This window comes from Salvelinus namaycush, chromosome 14, assembly GCF_016432855.1.
Source record: "Salvelinus namaycush isolate Seneca chromosome 14, SaNama_1.0, whole genome shotgun sequence".
Classification (NCBI taxonomy): Eukaryota; Metazoa; Chordata; class Actinopteri; order Salmoniformes; family Salmonidae; genus Salvelinus; species Salvelinus namaycush.
This window is the reverse complement of record NC_052320.1, coordinates 10,215,166-10,236,144: the sequence shown is the minus strand read 5'-3', so window position 1 is coordinate 10,236,144 and position 20,979 is coordinate 10,215,166. Positions and strand designations below refer to the sequence as shown.

General features: G+C 41.6%; 2 protein-coding genes across 2 annotated transcripts in view; both read left to right on the top strand.

Annotated features, from left to right (window-relative positions):
- The first annotated feature begins 2,282 nt into the window (after positions 1–2,282).
- LOC120058821 (ADP-ribosylation factor 3) lies at positions 2,283–5,971 on the top strand. Its single transcript, XM_039007553.1, has 4 exons — positions 2,283–2,430; positions 4,387–4,497; positions 5,466–5,590; positions 5,810–5,971. Exons 1-4 carry the CDS (start codon positions 2,283–2,285, stop codon positions 5,969–5,971), a joined length of 546 nt encoding a protein of 181 aa, XP_038863481.1.
- Positions 5,972–12,142: 6,171 nt separating this feature from the next.
- The window catches only part of LOC120059115 (receptor tyrosine-protein kinase erbB-3-like), a 34,040-nt gene continuing 25,203 nt past the window's right edge, over positions 12,143–20,979 (top strand). The window contains exon 1 of the mRNA XM_039007925.1: positions 12,143–12,547. Within this exon, the coding sequence (XP_038863853.1) occupies positions 12,442–12,547 (106 nt within the window). The 5' untranslated portion in view covers positions 12,143–12,441. The remainder of the gene's footprint in view (positions 12,548–20,979) is intronic.

The following is a 20,979-nucleotide window of genomic DNA, read 5'->3' as shown; positions in this document are numbered from 1 at the left end:
GCCTGTATAAAACCCTAAAACCCACATAAAGCGGTTGACCTTATGGGCGGCAGGTAGCCTAGTGGATAAGGGTGTTGGGCCAGTAAATGAAAGGTTGCTGGTTTGAATCCCAGAGCCGTCTAGGCACTTAACCCTAATTACTCCTGTAAGTCTCTTTGGATAAGAGCATCTGGTAAATGCTTCAAAGAGAGTTTTTGACAAAGGCTTGCGATGGTATTGCTATTTGATGTTTGGTCTGTTTGGTCTGTTTGGTCTGGTCTTCATGAAAAATCTTCATGAAAAATCACGAGTTATGTATTTGTTTTATCCGTGTTGATTCAGCAAAATTAAACAAAATCAAAATGGCCCCCCTCTTGTGAGAGTGATTCAGTGTAGAGTAAATGCTTTCTCTTCTGAGCTCATTGTCTCTGGCACACAACATCTCTGCCAAGAAGTATCCTTTGGCTTTGGCATCGTTTTAGCAGTTCCTCACTTATTTATTAAGGTGTTTCTCAGGTGAATTATTCTTATGTTTGCCTTTAGTCAAATGTATTTACTCTCTAATATCTTATAATATAACAAAAACTTTATTTAGTCTCTGATCTCTAACACACACACACACAAAATGTCTGACAAGCATTGATTGCATTACATGTACAGTAGCAGGGCAACTCGTAATCTCAATTAATGAAATACTAAAGCAGGGTTTTCATCACAGGGCATCTAAACCACACAAACACTGCACCATCTCAAGCCCTGACCAGGGTTGATGCCTTCTCAGTTTCAACTCAGAAGGCTAAATCAAGAGCAATCATGGAATTACAAACTCCCTATAAAAAAACTAATAGTACATTTTCAACAACAACAACAAATATTTGACCACCAGCCTCCTACTGACAATGTGTCAAGATTTATTGACAGTGAAGGGAGCGCGTGATCGGCCCATGAAGTGATGAAGAAGTGTACTTGGTTCTCTCATCATCGCGAGACCCCTGTCATTCTTGGCGTCTTCTCGCGAGAATCAAACGCCACTGCCCGAATCCAGCTGGTACGGCAAAAAGAGGTAGGTGGGGATGAGATGGACATTTTGAAAATGATGGATAACGTAAAACTGTTGAAATACAAGAATGCGGAATCGTGTCATGTCATTACAAAAATGAAACAACTATGTGTTGGTAGTGATTCTAGTGAATTAACGGCGTCCATTCAGGCCACCTAAGCATTGCGTCTAGTCGTGACTGGAGAAGGTGAGAATCATAATATGCCTATGGATGGAAATAACCATAGCATTTCTGATGTTTACAGTGTGACTGTCTACATGTGATATTTACTAGCTTATTATTTGATTGAACCTGCATTTTTTGTGGTGCGCAATGTGCTGCAAAGATACAGGGTGTTCCCCTCCACAGACCCTGGCGCCTTTAGCGGAGGGTGCTGCCATCACTGCGAGTGCTCTTGCGCAACGACAGATGTGTTTCATAGTATCATATGCGGCCACTGCGATGCAGTGATTGAAAAATCTATTTATGAACACACACATTTTTTTATCTAGACTATTTAAATATGTTTGACTCAGAACAGTAGACTGTTGTTAGAATGCACCTGCAGTGTGTCACCCTAGAACAACTTGCTTTAGGACTACAGCCTACTGTAGGGATGAAATAATATATTTCAATGTATAGATTATAACTACTATAAACCACATAACCCCAGCTCAACAAAGGATTGCGGTAGGTAGTGTAGGCCTACAACATGGCAGCTCTTCTCACCAGTGTGCAGTCTGCCAGCTTACTGGCCTTCAGTCAGGTCAGCTTCCTCAGCCCGCCTGTAGAGGTGTGGAGGAGACTTTATTGGTTTTCCTCCGAGGTGGTTTGGAGCTGTTATGAGGTGTTAATTGGCTGAGTAGTGGTTGAAGGGCTACTGTGTGTCCTCTCTGTGGTTCTGACTCAGTAAATGTACAAACTCACTGTTTGTTCAGCCGCTGACTTGCCATTTAGGCTATGGTTGAATTAGCTTATTCCAGGGTGCAACAGTTTTTTCCTGACCTTGTGACTTGGCCGGGCCTCCAGACTTTTGCCTGGTCAGGAAAAACTGAGCCCTAGGAATAATTCTCCCATTAGTGGCATGCAACTAGAGACCATTTTTCCTTGGTTAAGGTACAAGATCAGGAAAAACTCTGGGCCCTAACATCCAGCTTCTTTGCCCATCAGCTCTGTAGCAGTGAGTTGAGGTCTGACCAGCCAGCCAGTGACCAGCCAGTCAACCAGCCAGCCAGCCAGCCAATCACCAGCCAGTCAGTTACCATGGGGAACATCTTTGGCAACCTGCTGAAGAGCCTGTTAGGGAAGAAAGAGATGAGGATCCTGATGGTGGGGCTGGATGCTGCAGGGAAGACCACCATCCTATACAAACTGAAGCTGGGAGAGATAGTCACCACCATCCCCACTATCGGTATGGAAAGTCTCACAATGAAGGTCATTGGCTATAAAGGATGAGAGAAAAGTCAAATGTGTTGTCATGTAGAAATGTTACTTATCCTTAAAGGCCCAATGCAGACATTTTTATATCAATATCAATGAATTGCTGGGTATGTGTACAAATTACCCATTGACTCTGTACCGGTACCCCCTGTATATAGCCTCGTTATTTTATTGTGTTACTTTTTAATTTCTACTTTAGTTTATTTTGTAAATATTTTCTTAACTCTTTCTTGAACGGCATTGTTGGTTAAGTTTGTGTAAGTAAGCATTTCACGGTACATCTACACCTGTTGTATTCGTCACAAAAAACATTTGATTTGATTTGATGTAACAATTAAGTAACTTACTGTAATAGATGTCCATTAAAAATGGGCAAAAAAATACAAAAATGACAATTTCTTAAGAAATAATCTTGCTACCACTGTCTGGGAGTGGTCTGTGGGGAGGGGAAAACTGAAAACTAGCTGTTATTGGCAATGAGGTTTGGAACTCTCAGAGCCGCCTCTAGCCTTTTGGGGGCCCTAAGCGAGATTTGGTTTTACAGCTAATTTCAGTTTTGAAGCAAACTTCCTGCAATTCTACAAAATTTGCCATGACTTATGCCATGATATCTGAGTGAGAGTGACTAACTAAATCAATGGGGGCCCCCTGGAGATCAGGGCCCCTAGTCATGTGTCCTGCGTGCCTGGTTGGTATTTGGCCATGATTATTAGTTTAGATAGCTGGCTAGACAAAAATTGTTAGCTGACATGGCTAATTGATGGACTGTCAGTGACTGACATAACAAGAGAAAAATTGCTAATGCACAACCACATTTCAAACGTGCACATTGTGTATTCTAATATTCTAACTTTCAACAATAAGTTGAGACCCCGACTGAGTTCCTTTCCCCCCAAAAAGAATATTGCAGTTTTAAACCAAGTTTTCTGCAGTTCCACACATTTTGCTATGGGGCAGAGATAATAAAAATTAAAAAAGTATAACAAAATGCATGCAATTTGCCATGGGGTGGAGATAATGTTTTCAGTTTTAAAGCTAATTTCCTGCAATTCTACACATTTTGCCATGACTTATGCCATGTTAATGATATCTGAGTGAGAGTGACTAACGAAATCAATGGGGGCCTCCTGGAGGTCAGGGCGCCTGGACACATGCCCTGTGACCGGTCAGTATTCGAACATGATTACTACAAGTTTAGATCGCTGGCTAAACTAATTTACCAATCTAAAAATTGCTAGCTGAGTGACTGTCAGTGTCTTTGTTCAGTTTATTTTGCACAAATAGAAAGACAGTTTGTAACAGTAAAACAACAACAACAACAGTATGTGCAGGAGGAGAAAAAAGCCCAGAAGGACTTAGTAGCTCCTGCCCTAATGGTCATAAATCACACAGAGTCAGTGTCTGACATAACAAGAGAAAATTTGTTGATGCACAACCAAATTTAAAACTCGCACCTGGTGTATTCTACTGTTCTATCTCTCAACAGTAAGTTGAGACCCCAACTGAGTTCCTAAAATGGGGGGGGGGGGGGGGGGGCTTATGTCTCCTGGTGCCAGCCCTGGGAACTCTCTTTGTTATTGGTCTATCAACCAATTTACCGCATGGTGATGTTACCATGGAAAGCTGTAACTCCGCCCATGCAAACCTGCTGATTAGAAGGTCCTGTGTAGATTGCATTTTCAACCAGCAACTATCAGGAAATAACACTGATGAAAATAACACACACTTTTACAGTGTTAGTTTCATCAGCTGTGATACAAAATACAGGACAAACTGAATTTTGACTGAACTGGCCTTTAATCATTACACACCTACAACTGTTTATATGGCATTTATAACACACACACAGTTCTTTATAAGGTGTTTATAACATACCTACAGCTGTTTATATGGCATTTATAACACACATGCTCCTTCCCCTGCTCAGGGTTTAACGTGGAGACGGTTGAGTATAAGAACATCAGTTTCACGGTGTGGGACGTGGGTGGCCAGGACAAGATCAGGCCTCTGTGGAGACACTACTTCCAGAACACACAGGGTAAGTATTGTGGGAGCTAATAAGCTTTAGCTCAGCAGGCTAACACATTCTTGTGACGTGTAAGCTGAGCAGGAGAGCTCTATGAGGTCCGCAGCACTGCTAGGTTTCTGTTCAACCTGATCATTTATTGCACACACCTGGTGGCTAAATCAGTCCCAAATTATAGGGGAAGAATGAAAAAAAAGCAGTAGAACTGGCTTTGAGATTTGAATTTGAGGGCTATAGGCCCACGCTGGGACAAAGACTGGCACTCCAGATCTATCACACATCCAACACAATGATGTATTGGGCTGACACACACTCTGGTTATAGACATTTGCATACTGCATTAACGGCCTCAAATAAGCACGTTTTTCAAGCCAAATTCAAAGCATCTTACCAGATTCGTATTATGATTTTGTCTATTATATATTATTTGTTTTTCTATTATATACTGTACCTATGATACAGTATGTGTACAAAACCCCTCTTTCACAGCCCTTTGAACATTAAAGGTAGAGTCAGCGATTAAAGGTAGAGTCAGCGATTAAAGGTAAGCGATTAAAGGTAGAGTCAGCGATTAAAGGTATAGTCAGCGACATTACATAGATGCAGGAAGTGAACAGCATAGTGGGTACATTTTTGCAACAACTTAGAACGTTGAAGCACGAGGCTCAACTTCTCTGTTTTTGGTCCCGTGGCTACCACATTGTAAAGGCCTGATATGAACCCGTGCACATGCACAGATACTGGGTGTGACTGTGTGAGACCGAAGTCTTGCATTTCGCTCATCGCTATATCTGCGGTGCTGCAGGTGGCAACGTAATTTCGCTGACTACCTTTAACCTGTTCATTCTGATAGAGGGGGATGTCAGACAGTAAACCTTTGTCCTCATAGGGTCTGTAGTGTGTTGACAGGCTTGTTCCGATTCCTGGTTGCTACCTTGAGGGTATGTTGTGTGTTGAAGTCAGGTCTGTTGTGGTTCCAGGTCTGATCTTCGTGGTGGACAGTAATGATCGTGAGCGGGTGAATGAGGCTCGAGAGGAGCTGATGAGGATGCTGGCTGAGGACGAGCTACGAGACGCCGTGCTTCTTATCTTCGCTAACAAACAGGTATGGACAATGAAGTGCTTATTCTATTCTATTTTACTCTATTATATTAAAATTGCCTCACTCACCATGTATTTGTATCTGTTACCTGTGTCTAAATCATGTGCTTTTCCTCGCTACCTGTCCTTCTGTTTACCTATGCTTTCCTTACGCCTATCCTACTCTCTCATGTGCTTTTCTCCACTCCTATCCTTCCATCTTTACCTCACGTTCGGCATCTAGGACCTGCCCAATGCCATGAACGCAGCAGAGATCACAGACAAGCTGGGGCTCCACTCCCTCCGTCACCGCAACTGGTACATCCAGGCCACCTGCGCCACCAGCGGAGACGGTCTATACGAGGGCCTCGACTGGCTGGCCAATCAGCTGAAGAACAAGAAGTGAGTGGACCAATCAGAGGAGAGTGAGGAGAAACCTTAGTGTCAGCTCTTGAATCAAAAAGTGGTAGTTGGTTTTAGTTGATCCATTAAGTGAAAAATCCTGACACGGTGGGAGTGAAATGTGATTGGTGTGTAGGAATGGAACTTAGAGAGAATATCCCTATTGCTTGAGGATCCATATCCCCATTCCTTGAGGACATTTTCAGCCTGTTGTCAACTATTACAAATGGTTAGCGCTGTCCAGCCGCGGGCCATCAATGTCAATACATTAACCTTAATAATAACCTTTAAAAAGTATTTAGCAACACCATGTATTTATTTATTTATTTATTATTTATTTCAGAATGGACAATGGCAATGTTAGTTTGGTTTGGAACACTGTATTATGCATGGCCATACAGTAAAAGATCTCTTGGAAATGAAGTTTGAAATGATATCTGTCTAATGTTATATATTTAGCCAGTCTTCTGACAGTATTCTCTTTTTACACTAAAATTGCTACTGCTGGTTGGAGCAATGCAGTAGTGGTAGATATTAATGGAGAGTGACATAGGTTTGTGTAAAACACGTCCAATATGCAAAAGCATGCTTTTTTCTATGTCAACTGTATATTTACACGATTTGCTTAACAAGTACAAACATACAAAATCAAAAGTTTGGACACACCTACTCATTCAAGGGTTTTTCTTTATTTTTTACTATTTTCTACATTGTAGAATAATAGTTTAGACATCAAAACTATGAAAGAACACATGGCATCATGTAGTAAGCAAAAAAGTGTTAAACATATTTTATATTCTTCAAAGTAGCCACCGCCTTGATGACAGCTTTGCACTCTCTTGGCGTTCTATCAACCAGCTTCATGGGAATGCCTTTCAATTAACAGGTGTTCCTTGTTAAAACTTCTTCGGGATCGGTGTCCCGTCCAAGAGGACGGTTGAGCTAACGTAGGCTAATGCGATTAGCATGAGGTTGTAATTAACAAGAACATTTCCCAGGACATAGACATATCTGATATTGTCAGAAAGCTTAAAATCTTGTTAATCTAACTGCACTGTTCAATTTACAGTAGCTATTACAGTGAAAGTATACCATGTTATTGTTTGAGGAGAGTGCACAATTTTGAACATGGAAAGTTATTAATAAACATATTAGGCACATTTGGGCAGTCTTGATACAACATTTTGAACAGAAATGCAATGGTTTATTGGATCAGTCTAAAACTTTGCACATTCACTGCTGCCACCTAGTGGCCAAAACCTAAATTGCACATTGGCTGGAATAATACATTATGGCCTTTCTCTTGCATTTCAAAGATGATGGTACAAAAAAAATACAAAACAACGGTTGTTTTTTTCTTTGTATTATCTTTTACCAGATCTATTGTGTTATATTCTCCTACATTCCTTTCACATTTCCACAAACTTCAAAGTGTTTCCTTTCAAATGGTACCAAGAATATGCATGTCCTTGCTTCAAGGATATTATTTTTTACTATTTTCTACATTGTAGAATAATATTGAAGACATCAAAACTATGAAATAACACTTATGGAATCATGTAGTAAAAAAAAAAGTGTTAAACAAATCAAAATATATTTTAGATTATAGATTCTTCAAAGTAGCCACCCTTTGCCTTGATGACAGCTTTGCACACTCTTGGCATTCTTTCAACCAGCTTCACCTGGAATGCTTTTCCAACAGTCTTGAAGGAGTTCCCACATATGCTGAGGACTTGTTGGCTGCTTTGCCTTCACTCTGCGGTCCAACTCATCCCAAACCATCTCAATTGGGTTGAGGTTGGGTGATTGTGGAGGCCAGGTCATCTGATGCAGCACTCCATCACTCTACGTTTTGTTCAAATAGCCCTTACACAGCCTAGAGGTGTGTTTTAAGTAATTGTCCTGTTGGAAAATAAATAATAGTCCCACTAAACGCAATCCAGATGGGATGGCGTATCGCTGCAGAATGCTGTGGTAGCCATGCTGGTAAAGTGTGCCTTGATTTCTAAATAATTGACTGACAGTGTCACCAGTCAAAGCACCCCCACACCATCACACCTCCTCCTCCATGCTTCACGGTGGGAACCACACATGCAGAGATCATCCGTTCACCTACTCTGCGTCTCACAAAGAGACGGCGGTTGGAACCAAAAATCTCACATTTGGACTCATCAGACCAAAGATCATATTTCCACCGGTCTAATGTCCATTGCGCAATGTTTCTTGGCCCAAGCAAGTCTCTTCTTCTTATTGGTGTCCTTTAGTAGTGGTTTATTTGCAGCAATTCAACCATGAAGGCCTGATTCACACAGTCTCCTCTGAACAGTTGATATTGAGATGTGTCTGTTATTTGAACTCTGTGGAGCATTTATTTGGGCTGGAATCTGAGGTGCAGTTAACTCTAATGAACGTATCCTCTGCAGCAGAGGTAACTCTGGGTCTTCCTTTCCTGTGACGGTCCTCATGAGAGCCAGTTTCATTGACTGACCTTCATGTCTTAAAGTAATGATGGACTGTAGTTTCTCTTTGCTTATTTGAGCTGTTCTTGCCATAATATGGACTTGGTCTTTTACCAAATAGGGCTATATTCTGTATACCACCCCTACCTTGTCACAAAACAACTGATTGACTGAAACGCATTAAGAATTAAATAAATTCCACAAATTAACTTTTAACAAGGCACACCTGTTAATTGAAATGCATTCCAGGTGACTACCTCATGTAGCTGGTTGAGAGAATGCCAAGAGTGTGCAAAGCTGTCATCAAGGCAAAGGCTGGCTACTTTGAAGAATCTCAAATATAAAATATATTTAGATTTGTTTAACACTTTTTTGGTTACTACATGATTCCATATGTGTTATTTCATAGTTTTTTAATGTCTTCACTCATATTCTACAATGTATAAATTAGTAAAAAATAAAGAAAAACCGTTGAATGAGTAGGTGTGTCCAAACCTTTGACTGGTACTGCATACCTGTAAGAATATATGTGAAATATACCTGAAAGTAATCATTGTGGTTGATATGTTCAATAGTAGGTATCAGGATTCGTGTATGGACTGATTTGTATAGATGTATGACTATAACATTACAGCTTGTGTATTACCTTTCCTACATTGAGATTGGTTTGGTGCGACAATTGTTTTTGTGGCCTTATACAGTATCACTAGTGTTGAAACCCCTTTTACCCCGATGATGGTTTGTGTTTGGGACCACAGTTGTTGCTAAATGTATCACTTCATTTCCATCCTTTAACTCAGTTGAGTCTGTGCGAGATTTTTTTTTTTTTAAGTAATGTTATATTACTGTAACAATGTAATTACTTAATATTCCAATTAATAATGTGTGTTAAAAAGCATTGAAACAAGGTTCAGTATTTTATGTTAATACTCAAAAATGGATTGATGATTGGATCCTAGTCATGAGTACTTATGTATTGGTGAGGATGTGTCCAGTGATACCAGTTTGCCTGTTAACTGCTCTGGTAGATCAATACAAATGCCAACATTCAACTTGTGTTTCTTGGAAACATTTCGATTCCACGTCTTCAAATCGAGTTAGGATTTTTTTGAGTTTTGGGGTGTTTGAAAGATTTTCACAGCATGGCCGCAATTCTGTTCTGTGATTCAGAGGTCCCTATTCGCCCCAGCCCTCTCATACCACCAGCCCATGTCCGGTCCCTGCAACAGCCCTGTGTTTCGAGCCCACTCCCCCTCAGCTCCAGCACTGGCCCCCTAACCAAGCCTCCGTCCCAATCCACCCCCCACAACCGCCCTCAGCTCCAGTGCTGTGCCCCCCCCTACCCCCTTTCCCCTCCATCTCCAGTGCTGTGTCTCCAGGGGTGTGACAGCAGTATGTGGGTCAGAGAGAGCTGCCCCCTGGGCTCCTGGGCCCCTGGGCCCCCTGCAGGCCAGCCACAATAGCGGCCCCAGGGCGGGTGCCATAGCTGGGATTTTCTTCCGTAACCGGGACACCCCTCGCCCAGGGCACAGACACACTGGCAGCAGCCCCACAATCAATTCATCAATCTGTTGAAGGGAATGGCGACCAGCCGGGATGTGAAGGCCATGCAGAGTACTGGGGACTGGAGCATCAACCTGCCTCCACACACAGCCTGGCCTCGGACTGACAGACAGACAGAAAGGCGGACAGGCTAGGGCCACACGGGATAATGATGATACTCTGGTGAAGAATCTGACGAGGTCTGGTGACAGAAGCTTGGGCAATCATGGAGCCATCATAGTAGTCTGTCATGGAGCCATCCCACTCATAGTAGTCTGTCTATAAGAATAGTCTGTAGTCTGTAGATAGAACCTCAGATGACAGATTCAGGACTGGCTGACACCTTTCTACTTTTTTTTTTACAGTAACAGAAGGCTGTTCTTTCCATTTCCCTTACATCTATCTGCTACTAAAAATATTCAAAGTTAAGAGTTGATCCTTGGAGTTGAAAAGTCAGGAATATTCTGTAATAAACTCAGTGATAAAAACTCTGAATATTGTGTTCTTATGCAACACCATTATAATAGTTAGACAATTGATGAATTTTGTGTATGTTACATGAATGGCTAAATGTGTATAACATGCTAAACGTGCAATATTTGCTCGAAGTTCAGCTAATGAACTTCAGAGGCTCTGTGCTCCATGCAGAGGAAACTCAAGAGTGCTGGCCTCTGTCTCCCCCTGCTGGATGTAAAAGCTATGACATGGATTTCTTTTTCTTTAACCAGGCAAGTCAGTTATGAACAAATTCTTATTTTACAATGACGGCCTAGGAACAGTGCGTTAACTGCCTTGTTCAGGGGCAGAAAGACAGATTTATTTTACCTTGTCAGGTCGGGGATTCGATGTAGCAACCTTTCTGTTACTGGCCCAACGCCCAACCTGCCGCCCAAAAACCAAGGCACAGCTATGGGATGTACGCACACAAATGAGGTACTGCCTGTCTGATGTAAATAAATGAACACTGATGCTGCCACTAGATGGACCCATTATTCAAATGTTCAAATTTCGATGTAACCAGTACTTTAAACATATCTGTGTTTGATCAAGGTAGCGACTATGTTTACAAGCTTGTTGAAACGCATCTATAAATGCTGTATTACGTGTCTATGTAAGTGTTATAAAGAGCTTTATAAGTGTCTATAACGCATGTAAATCAATCAAATGCCACTGTTCTAAAACATTTTCAACCTACTATGTTTTGTCTAAGAGCGTGAATATATCTTTACATCAATTTATCTACCCAGTCCTTCATTATGGAACTGGAAACAACAGCACTGTGTTACATATTCATCACAACCAGATATTTATTTCCTGCACATTTATTAACTGCTCTCCATGCCACATGACATGGAACGTTGGCCCTATTCTCTGTTCTGAGTTGTGTGTTCTGTGTTCCATTCTGTTGGAATGAAGCATAGATTCAACGTTCTGGGTTTGGGTTCAGAAGTCACTTAACCATTTGACAACGGGCTACTCCATACGCATCAAAGCAGGACTGATTAACCAGTTGACAGGGCTGGAGGACAACACTGCTCTTCACTGCATGGAGAGACAGTACAGCCACTCAGACCCTAATCCTGTTACTGATTGAAAGTAACGCTAGTCCAAAATAGTCTACATGGAATGTAAATAAGCACATTTAGGATGATACTAAATAATGCTATTGTATTGTTTCAGTAGCCTATTAAGCTTTGCTTACAATGGATTTTCATGGATTATCAAGCATGCTGTTATTAGCCTCCATGTTAGGATTCTGACCAATTAGAGTTTTCATTTTAACCATAGGCTACACACAAGACTAGATTCAAAAACTGATTCCATCATTTGGTTTATTACAATATTATAATAAACATCATTACTGTGAATTAAATAACACATTTTTCTAGATATGATTGTACTTAAAAAGGGCCTATTGAAATCATCTGCAGTGTTTTCATATATTTATAAATTAGATTAGGCTAATCCTTGACCTTTTATTTATATTATAGTAATGTTTTACAGTAGCCACAGAATGAAACGAGCACTCACGAGCACTCACAAGCAACGACACTGATTGGTAAACCAACTGATCTGGCCAATCAAGTGCCTATCTGGTCTGTATCACCGCGAGGGGTGAAAGCTGAGCGTCAAAATACGTGTTCACTTTTGCCAAACTCTGTCTGAATTGACGCACTATATCGGAATTTATTTACCGCCCATATTCACTGGAAGTATCTTATATAATAAGAAGAACATGTTTCTGCGTCAAGTCAATCTGCCACTTTAAAAAGGCTTCTTATTAGAGAGAAATGTAAAGTAATCGTGGTACTGAAACTTGGACCTATAACTGTAGACTTGAGTCTCGAGTCTTATGAAGATCAGTCTTGAAGTTATAATTTGTTGAAATAGTTTTACCTTTCCCCAAAAAAGTATCGAACGAGTTGAGGACTTCTTGAGGATTAAACCGACCTGCTCTACTGTATTCCTGGTCATGATTATTATTGGGTTGGTTTTAGGCATGGACCGTTTGCAGGTGTCCGTTCTGTGTATTGTAATTCTATCATGTCTACAGCCCACGTCGTCTCAAACGCAGGAAGGTAAGTGATTTTATGAATTTTGATATGTGTCAATAAATCAACTACAAACTTTGCATATATACAGTGCATTCGGAAAGTATTTCCGACCCCTTGACTTTTTCCACATTTTTTACGTTACAGCCGTATTCTAAAATGGATTAAATAAAAATGTTCCTCATCAATCTATGCACAATACACCATAATGACAAAGCGAAGATATTTTGGCAAATTTATAAATATAAAAAAACTGAAATACCTTGTTTACACAAGTATTCAGACCCTTTGCTATGAGACTCGAAATTGAGCTCAGGTGCATCCTGTTTCCATTGATCAACCTTGAGATGTTTCTACAACTTGATTGGAGTCCACCTGTGGTAAATTAAATTGATTGGACATGATTTGGAAAGGCACACACCTGTCTATATTAAGGTCCCACAGTTGACAGAGCAAAAACCAAGCCATGAGATTGAAGAAATTGTCCGTAGAGCTCTGAGACAGAATTGTTTCGAGGCACGATCTGGGGAAGTGTACCAAAACATTTCTGCAGCATTGAAGGTCCCCAAGAACACAGTGGCCTCCATCATTCTTAAATAGAAGAAGTTTGGAACCACCAAGACTTCCTAGAGCTGGTCACCCGGCCAAACTGAGCAATCGGGGGAGAAGGGCCTTGATCAGGGAGGTGACCAAGAACCCAATGGTCACTTTGACAGAGCTCCAGGGTTCCTCTGTGAAGATGGGAGAACCTTCCAGAAGGACAACCATCTCTGCAGCACTCCACCAATCAGGCCTTTATGGTAGAGTGGCCAGATGGAAGCCATGCGTAAGTAAAAGGCACATGACAGCTCGTTTGGAGTTTACCAAAAGGCACCTAAAAACTCTCAGAACATGAGAAACAAGATTGAAATCTTTGGCCTGAATGCGAAGCGTCACGCCTGGAGGAAATCTGGCACCATCCCTACGATGAATCATGGTGGTGGAAGCATCATGCTGTGGGGATATTTTTCAGCGGCATGGACTGGGAGGCTGGTCAGGATCGAGGGAAAGATGAACGGAGCAAAGTACGGAGAAATCCTTGATGAAACATGCTCCAGAGCGCTCAGGACCTCAGACTGGGGCGAAGGTTCACCTTCCAACAGGACAACGACCCTAAGCATACAGCCAAGACAACGCAGGAGTGGCTTTGGGACAAGTCTCTGAATGTCCTTGAGTGGCTCAGCCAGAGCCCGGACTTGAACCCGATTGAACATCTCTGGAGAGACCTGAAAATAGCTGTGCAGCGACGCTCCCAATCTAACCTGACAGAGCTTGAGGGGATCTGCAGAGAAGAATGGGAGAAACTCCCCAAATACAGGTGTGCCAAGCTTGTAGCATCATACCCAAGAAGAATCAAAGCTGTAATCGCTGCCCAAGGTGCTTCAACATAGTCCTGAGTAAAGGGTCTGAATACTTAAGTAAATGTGATATTTCAGTTTTTGGTTGTTTAAAAAAAAATCTAAAAACCTGTTTTTGCTTTGTCATTATGGGGTATTGTGTATAGATTGATTTGGGGGGAAATGATTGAATTCATTTTAGAATAAGGCTGTAACGTAACAAAATGTGGAAAAGGTGAAGGGGTCTGAATACTTTCCGAATACGCTGTAGTTGTAAACCAGAAGATCAATTCAATGTGTATTGGCTGTAGCCGGTAGGCTACATTATTTTCGTAATCAGGCATCACTTTACATTTTGTGTTGATAATCAAATTCATTGTTTTTATTATTTTCACTGCTGATGACACACACACACACAGAGAGAGAGAGAGAAAGTCTGTTTCTCAAGATGTTGCTTTCCTGTTCCCGTATTTCACAGTAAAAGCCCCTCCTGGTCTCGTTGACTGTAGAGGAATCGCCAGTTTGCTCTCTGAGTCACAGTGGATATAGCAGAGCAGCAGAGCAGGTAGACCACACCAAAGCACAGCTGACAGCCCAGCAACACTACTAGTAGAAAACCAGGGGTCAGGGATCAGCCAAGACTTTTGGCATGTTGTTATGTTCTGGTTGGTTGAATGGAACTCACTGTGGGACAAAAACTTTTAGACTCAATAAAGGTAGACAATGTCCAATTGTGTGTAAACTAGACTCAGACATGTGTAGGCTATAAAAATGTACGCTCTATATGCCCCATTGACTGGTCTTGGCTGTGAATGTTTCTCAATCATTAACCAAGCCCCTCTATATCCTTCTTTCTTTCTTTCTTTCTTTCTTTCTTTCTTTCTTTCTTTCTTTCTTTCTTTCTTTCTTTCTTTCTTTCTTTCTTTCTCTCTTTCTTTCTTTCTCTCTCTCTTTCTTTCTCTCTCTCTTTCTTTCTTTCTCTCTTTCTTTCTCTCTTTCTTTCTTTCTCTCTTTCTTTCTTTCTCTTTCTTTCTTTCTCTTTCTTTCTCTCTTTCTCTCTTTCTCTCTTTCTCTCTTTCTTTCTTTCTCTTTCTTTCTTTCTTTCTCTTTCTTTCTTTCTTTCTTTCTTTCTCCTTTCTTTCTTTCTTTCTTTCTTTCTTTCTTTCTTTCTCCTTTCTTTCTTTCTCCTTTCTTTCTTTCTTTCTTTCTTTCTTTCTTTCTTTCTCTCTTTCTTTCTTTCTTTCTTTCTTTCTTTCTCTCTCTCTCTCTCTCTCTCTCTCTCTCTCTCTCTCTCTCTCGCTCTCTCTCGCTCTCTCCGCTCTCTCCGCTCTCTCCAGCTTCCCCATTCCCTCTATCTCAGAGATAAAATAGTTCCTCTGTTCTTCTTTCAGAAGAGGGGACTTTGCTACACACATTACCAAGCTGTAATCGGCCTCTGTAATAAACCTCTGTAATCAGCCTCTCTGATTTGGGCTCCCAAGTGGTGCAGCAGTCTAAGACACTACATCTCAGTGCTAGAGGCGTCACTACAGACACCCTGGTTTGAATCCAGGCTGTATCACAACTGGCCGTGATTGGGAGTCCCATAGGGCGGTGCACAATTGGCCCCGCGTCGTCCGGGTTTGGCCGGTGTAAGCCGTCATTGTAAATAAGAATTTGTTCTTATCTGACATGCCTAGTTAAATAAAGAGAGCTCATATCCTGTGTGCTGGAGAGATACGTGACTAGGAGGCTATTGCCCCTGTTAACGACACTGGAGGTCAATTGTCCCATTCAAATGAATGTCTCTAGTGTTAAGTCTGTCGCTTTGAGTGACTGTTGGCTGTTGTTTACTATTAAAGAGCTCAGAGTTGGGTGTATATTTGGGAGTAGTTTCTGTATTTTGAATGTTGGAATAGAGTAGTTAGAAACATGACATCCCAATTCTCTGGTAGATAAGTGATAATTTCAGTGGAGCATTCTTAGATGCTTTCACTAAAATAGATTTGTGTGTGTGTAGCGGACATGAGTCGGTCATGGTCCCGTGATGAGGAAGCCCCGCCTGCGAACTTCCAAACCCTTGGCCTAAGTGGGAATATTGTCTTGGTCTAACGGTCTAACGTTGGTTGCTCCCAAGGGAGACCCGCGTTCATTTCCTGCATGTTCTGCGTGGGTATATGTCACTTCCTGGGAAACCCGGGTTCATATCCTGCGTGTTCTGCGTGGGTATATGTCACTTCCTGGGAGACCCGGGTTCATATCCTGCGTGTTCTGCGTGGGTATATGTCACTTCCTGGGAAACCCGGGTTCATATCCTGCGTGTTCTGCGTGGGTATATGTCACTTCCTGGGAAACCCGGGTTCATATCCTGCGTGTTCTGCGTGGGTATATGTCACTTCCTGGGAAACCCGGGTTCATATCCTGCGTGTTCTGCGTGGGTATATGTCACTTCCTGGGAAACCCGGGTTCATATCCTGCGTGTTCTGCGTGGGTATATGTCACTTCCTGGGAAACCCGGGTTCATTTCCTGCGTGTTCTGCGTGGGTATATGTCACTTCCTGGGAAACCCGGGTTCATTTCCTGCGTGTTCTGCGTGGGTATATGTTACTTCCTGGGAGACCCGGGTTCATATCTGCGTGGGTATATGTCACTTCCTGGGAAACCCGGGTTCATATCCTGCGTGTTCTGCGTGGGTATATGTCACTTCCTGGGAGACCCGGGTTCATATCTGCGTGGGTATATGTCACTTCCTGGAAGACCCGGGTTCATATCCTGCGTATTGTCTGCGTGGGTATATGTTACTTCCTGGGAGACCCGGGTTCATATCTGCGTGGGTATATGTTACTTCCTGGGAGACCCGGGTTCATATCTGCGTGGGTATATGTCACTTCCTGGAAGACCCGGGTTCATATCCTGCGTATTGTCTGCGTGGGTATATGTTACTTCCTGGGAGACCCGGGTTCATATCTGCGTGGGTATATGTTACTTCCTGGGAGACCCGGGTTCATGTCCTGCGTGTTGTCTGCGTGGGTATATGTTACTTCCTGGGAGACCCTGTATGTGTATGTATGTATGTGTGTGTGTGTGTGTGTGTGTGTGTGTGTGTGTGTGTGTGTGTGTGTGTGTGTGTGTGTGTGTGTGTGTGTGTGTGTGTGTGTGTGTGTGTGTGTGTGTGTGTGTGTGTGTTAACTCTGATACCATTCACATGCTACTGGTAAGAAGAGAAAGGAAGAAACTCAAGTTCCGCTTCAAACACATAATGTTTTCCCATTAAATTGTGAGTTATTCAAACAACAGAGACAGTTGTAACGACTAATGTATAAATAAGGAAGAATGTTTTTATTTAATTGTGTCCAATCACGCATGCAACTGCTGGAGTTGAATAGGTGGAGATTTACATTAGAGTAGTTTCCCCTGCTGGAGTTGAATAGGTGGAGATTTACATTAGAGTAGTTTCCCCTGCTGGAGTTGAATAGGTGGAGATTTACATTAGAGTAGTTTCCCCTGCTGGAGTTGAATAGGTGGAGATTTACATTAGAGTAGTTTCCCCTGCTGGAGTTGAATAGAATGGAGATTTACATTAGAGTAGTTTCCCCTGCTGGAGTTGAATAGGTGGAGATTTACATTAGAGTAGTTTCCCCTGCTGGAGTTGAATAGGTGGAGATTTACATTAGAGTAGTTCCCCCTGCTGGAGTTGAATAGGTGGAGATTTACATTAGAGTAGTTTCCCCTGCTGGAGTTGAATAGGTGGAGATTTACATTAGAGTAGTTTCCCCTGCTGGAGTTGAATAGGTGGAGATTTACATTAGAGTAGTTTCCCCTGCTGGAGTTGAATAGGTGGAGATTTACATTAGAGTAGTTTCCCCTGCTGGAGTTGAATAGGTGGAGATTTACATTAGAGTAGTTTCCCCTGCTGGAGTTGAATAGGTGGAGATTTACATTAGAGTAGTTTCCCCTGCTGGAGTTGAATAGAATGGAGATTTACATTAGAGTAGTTTCCCCTGCTGGAGTTGAATAGGTGGAGATTTACATTAGAGTAGTTTCCCCTGCTGGAGTTGAATAGGTGGAGATTTACATTAGAGTAGTTTCCCCTGCTGGAGTTGAATAGGTGGAGATTTACATTAGAGTAGTTTCCCCTGCTGGAGTTGAATAGGTGGAGATTTACATTAGAGTAGTTTCCCCTGCTGGAGTTGAATAGGTGGAGATTTACATTAGAGTAGTTTCCCCTGCTGGAGTTGAATAGGTGGAGATTTACATTAGAGTAGTTTCCCCTGCTGGAGTTGAATAGGTATGGAATAGAATGGAGATTTACATTAGAGTAGTTTCCCCTGCTGGAGTTGAATAGGTATGGAATAGAATGGAGATTTACATTAGAGTAGTTTCCCCTGCTGGAGTTGAATAGGTATGGAATAGAATGGAGATTTACATTAGAGTAGTTTCCCCTGCTGGAGTTGAATAGGTATGGAATAGAATGGAGATTTACATTAGAGTAGTTTCCCCTGCTGGAGTTGAATAGGTATGGAATAGAATGGAGATTTACATTAGAGTAGTTTCCCCTGCTGGAGTTGAATAGGTATGGAATAGAATGGAGATTTACATTAGAGTAGTTTCCCCTGCTGGAGTTGAATAGGTATGGAATAGAATGGAGATTTACATTAGAGTAGTTTCCCCTGCTGGAGTTGAATAGGTATGGAATAGAATGGAGATTTACATTAGAGTAGTTTCCCCTGCTGGAGTTGAATAGGTATGGAATAGAATGGAGATTTACATTAGAGTAGTTTCCCCTGCTGGAGTTGAATAGGTATGGAATAGAATGGAGATTTACATTAGAGTAGTTTCCCCTGCTGTTTCGCCGATTAGTGACTAAATGCACAGTGTGAATGCAGCTCATTCTCAATCATTTCAGTATTTTGCAGATGTGCAGGAACAGGAAATGCTGTCTGTGCATTTTGATCCAGCGTGGATCCATTGGAAGGGCCTCCCTTAACTCATACAGTAGCTGCACATGCACAATGAATGTGTATAGACTGTACAGTATAGAGACTGAAATGTGACTGCTGTAGAAGTGGTCAGTAAGAGATGGTGTAGATGTCTCCTTCCTGCCTCCAGCTCCCCTCCCTCCCCTGTCCAGACTGGAGTTCTCTGTTCACACATGGCCTATTGTCTCACTGCCATGATCTCAGCATTGTGGGCCCTCTATCTCTCTCTCTCACACACACACACACACACACACACACACACACACACACACACACACACACACACACACACACACACACACACACACACACACACACACACACACACACACACACACACACACACACACACACACACACACACACACACACACACACGCACACACACACAGAAGCACTGTCTGTCACTGCATCGATGGAACACACTGTCCACATTGATAGCTCAGACCATTACAATGCTATTATTTGTCTGGTAAGACCTTGTTCCCCCATCCCCACCTCTATCAGTCTCAGGCCTGGTCCATGCAGAGGGGTTATGGCCTGCACCGCTTCAAACACAGCTTCAGACATATTAATAGACATATCAACAGACTTATCAACAGACTTATCAACAGACATATTAACAGACTTACCAACACACATATCAACAGACATATCAACAGACATATCAACCGAGTTATTAACAGACATACCAACAGACATACCAACAGACATACCAACAGACATACCAACAGACATACCAACAGACATACCAACAGACTTATTAACAGACTTACCAACACACATATTAACAGACATATCAACAGACTTATTAACAGACATACCAACAGACATATCAACAGACTTATTAACAGACATACCAACAGACATATTAACAGACATATCAACAGACTTATTAAATTATGGCTGCAAGCCCGACGTCGGTACACTTATGACAACAGCCAGCTCAAGTGCAGGGCGCGAAATTCAAAATATATATTTTTTAAATATTTAACTTTCACACATTAACAAGTCCAATACAGCAAATGAAAGGTACACATCTTGTGAATCCAGCCAACATGTCCGATTTTTAAAATGTTTTACAGCAAAAACAGCACGTATATTTATGTTAGCTCACCACCAAATACAAAAAAAGGACAGACATTTTTCACAGCACAGGTAGCATGCACAAAGCCAACCTAACTAACCAAGAACCAACCAAACTAACCAACAAACAACTTCATCAGATGACAGTCTTATAACATGTTATACAATAAATCTATGTTTTGTTCGAAAAATGTGCATATTTCAGGTATAAATCATAGTTTACATTGCAGCTACAATCAGAAATTGCACCGAAAGCAGACAGAATAATTACAGACACCAACGTCAAATACCTAATTACTCATCATAAAACATTTCTGAAAAATACATAGTGTACAGCAAATGAAAGACAGGCATCTTGTGATTCCAGCCAATATTTCCGATTTATTAAGTGTTTTACAGCGAAAACACAATATAGCGTTATATTAGCTTACCACAATAGCCAGAAAGACAAGCCATTTCCCAGCAGTAAAAGTTAGCGATCGTAACAAACCAGTAAAAGATATATAATTTTTGACTAACCTTGATATTCTTTATCAGATGACAGTCCTATAACATCAGGTTATACATACACTTATGTTTTGTTCGAAAATGTGCATATTTAGAGCTGAAATCAGTGGTTATACATGTTGCTATCTTAGCTACTTTTTCCACAACGTCTAAACAGCAACGATATTTTTCTGACACTTTTTCTGACACACATATTCTGACCAAATAGCTATTCATAAACATAACTAAAAAATACATGTTGTATAGGAAATGATAGATCCATTAGTTCTTAATGAAATCGCAGTGTTAGAATTCTAAAAAATAACTTCATTACGACATCCAGCTTCGGTATAGCTGAGTACCCCAAAGTTGGGCGCCGGCGACTAGTTCACATGCACGACAGATATATGAAATAGCATCATAAAATGTTTCTTACTTTTGGTGATCTTCCATCAGAATGTTGGACAAGGTGTCCTTTGTCAAGAACAATTGTTGTTTGGATTTAGAACGTCCATTTTCCCTCCCGATTTAGCAAGCGCACTAGCCAAGTGGC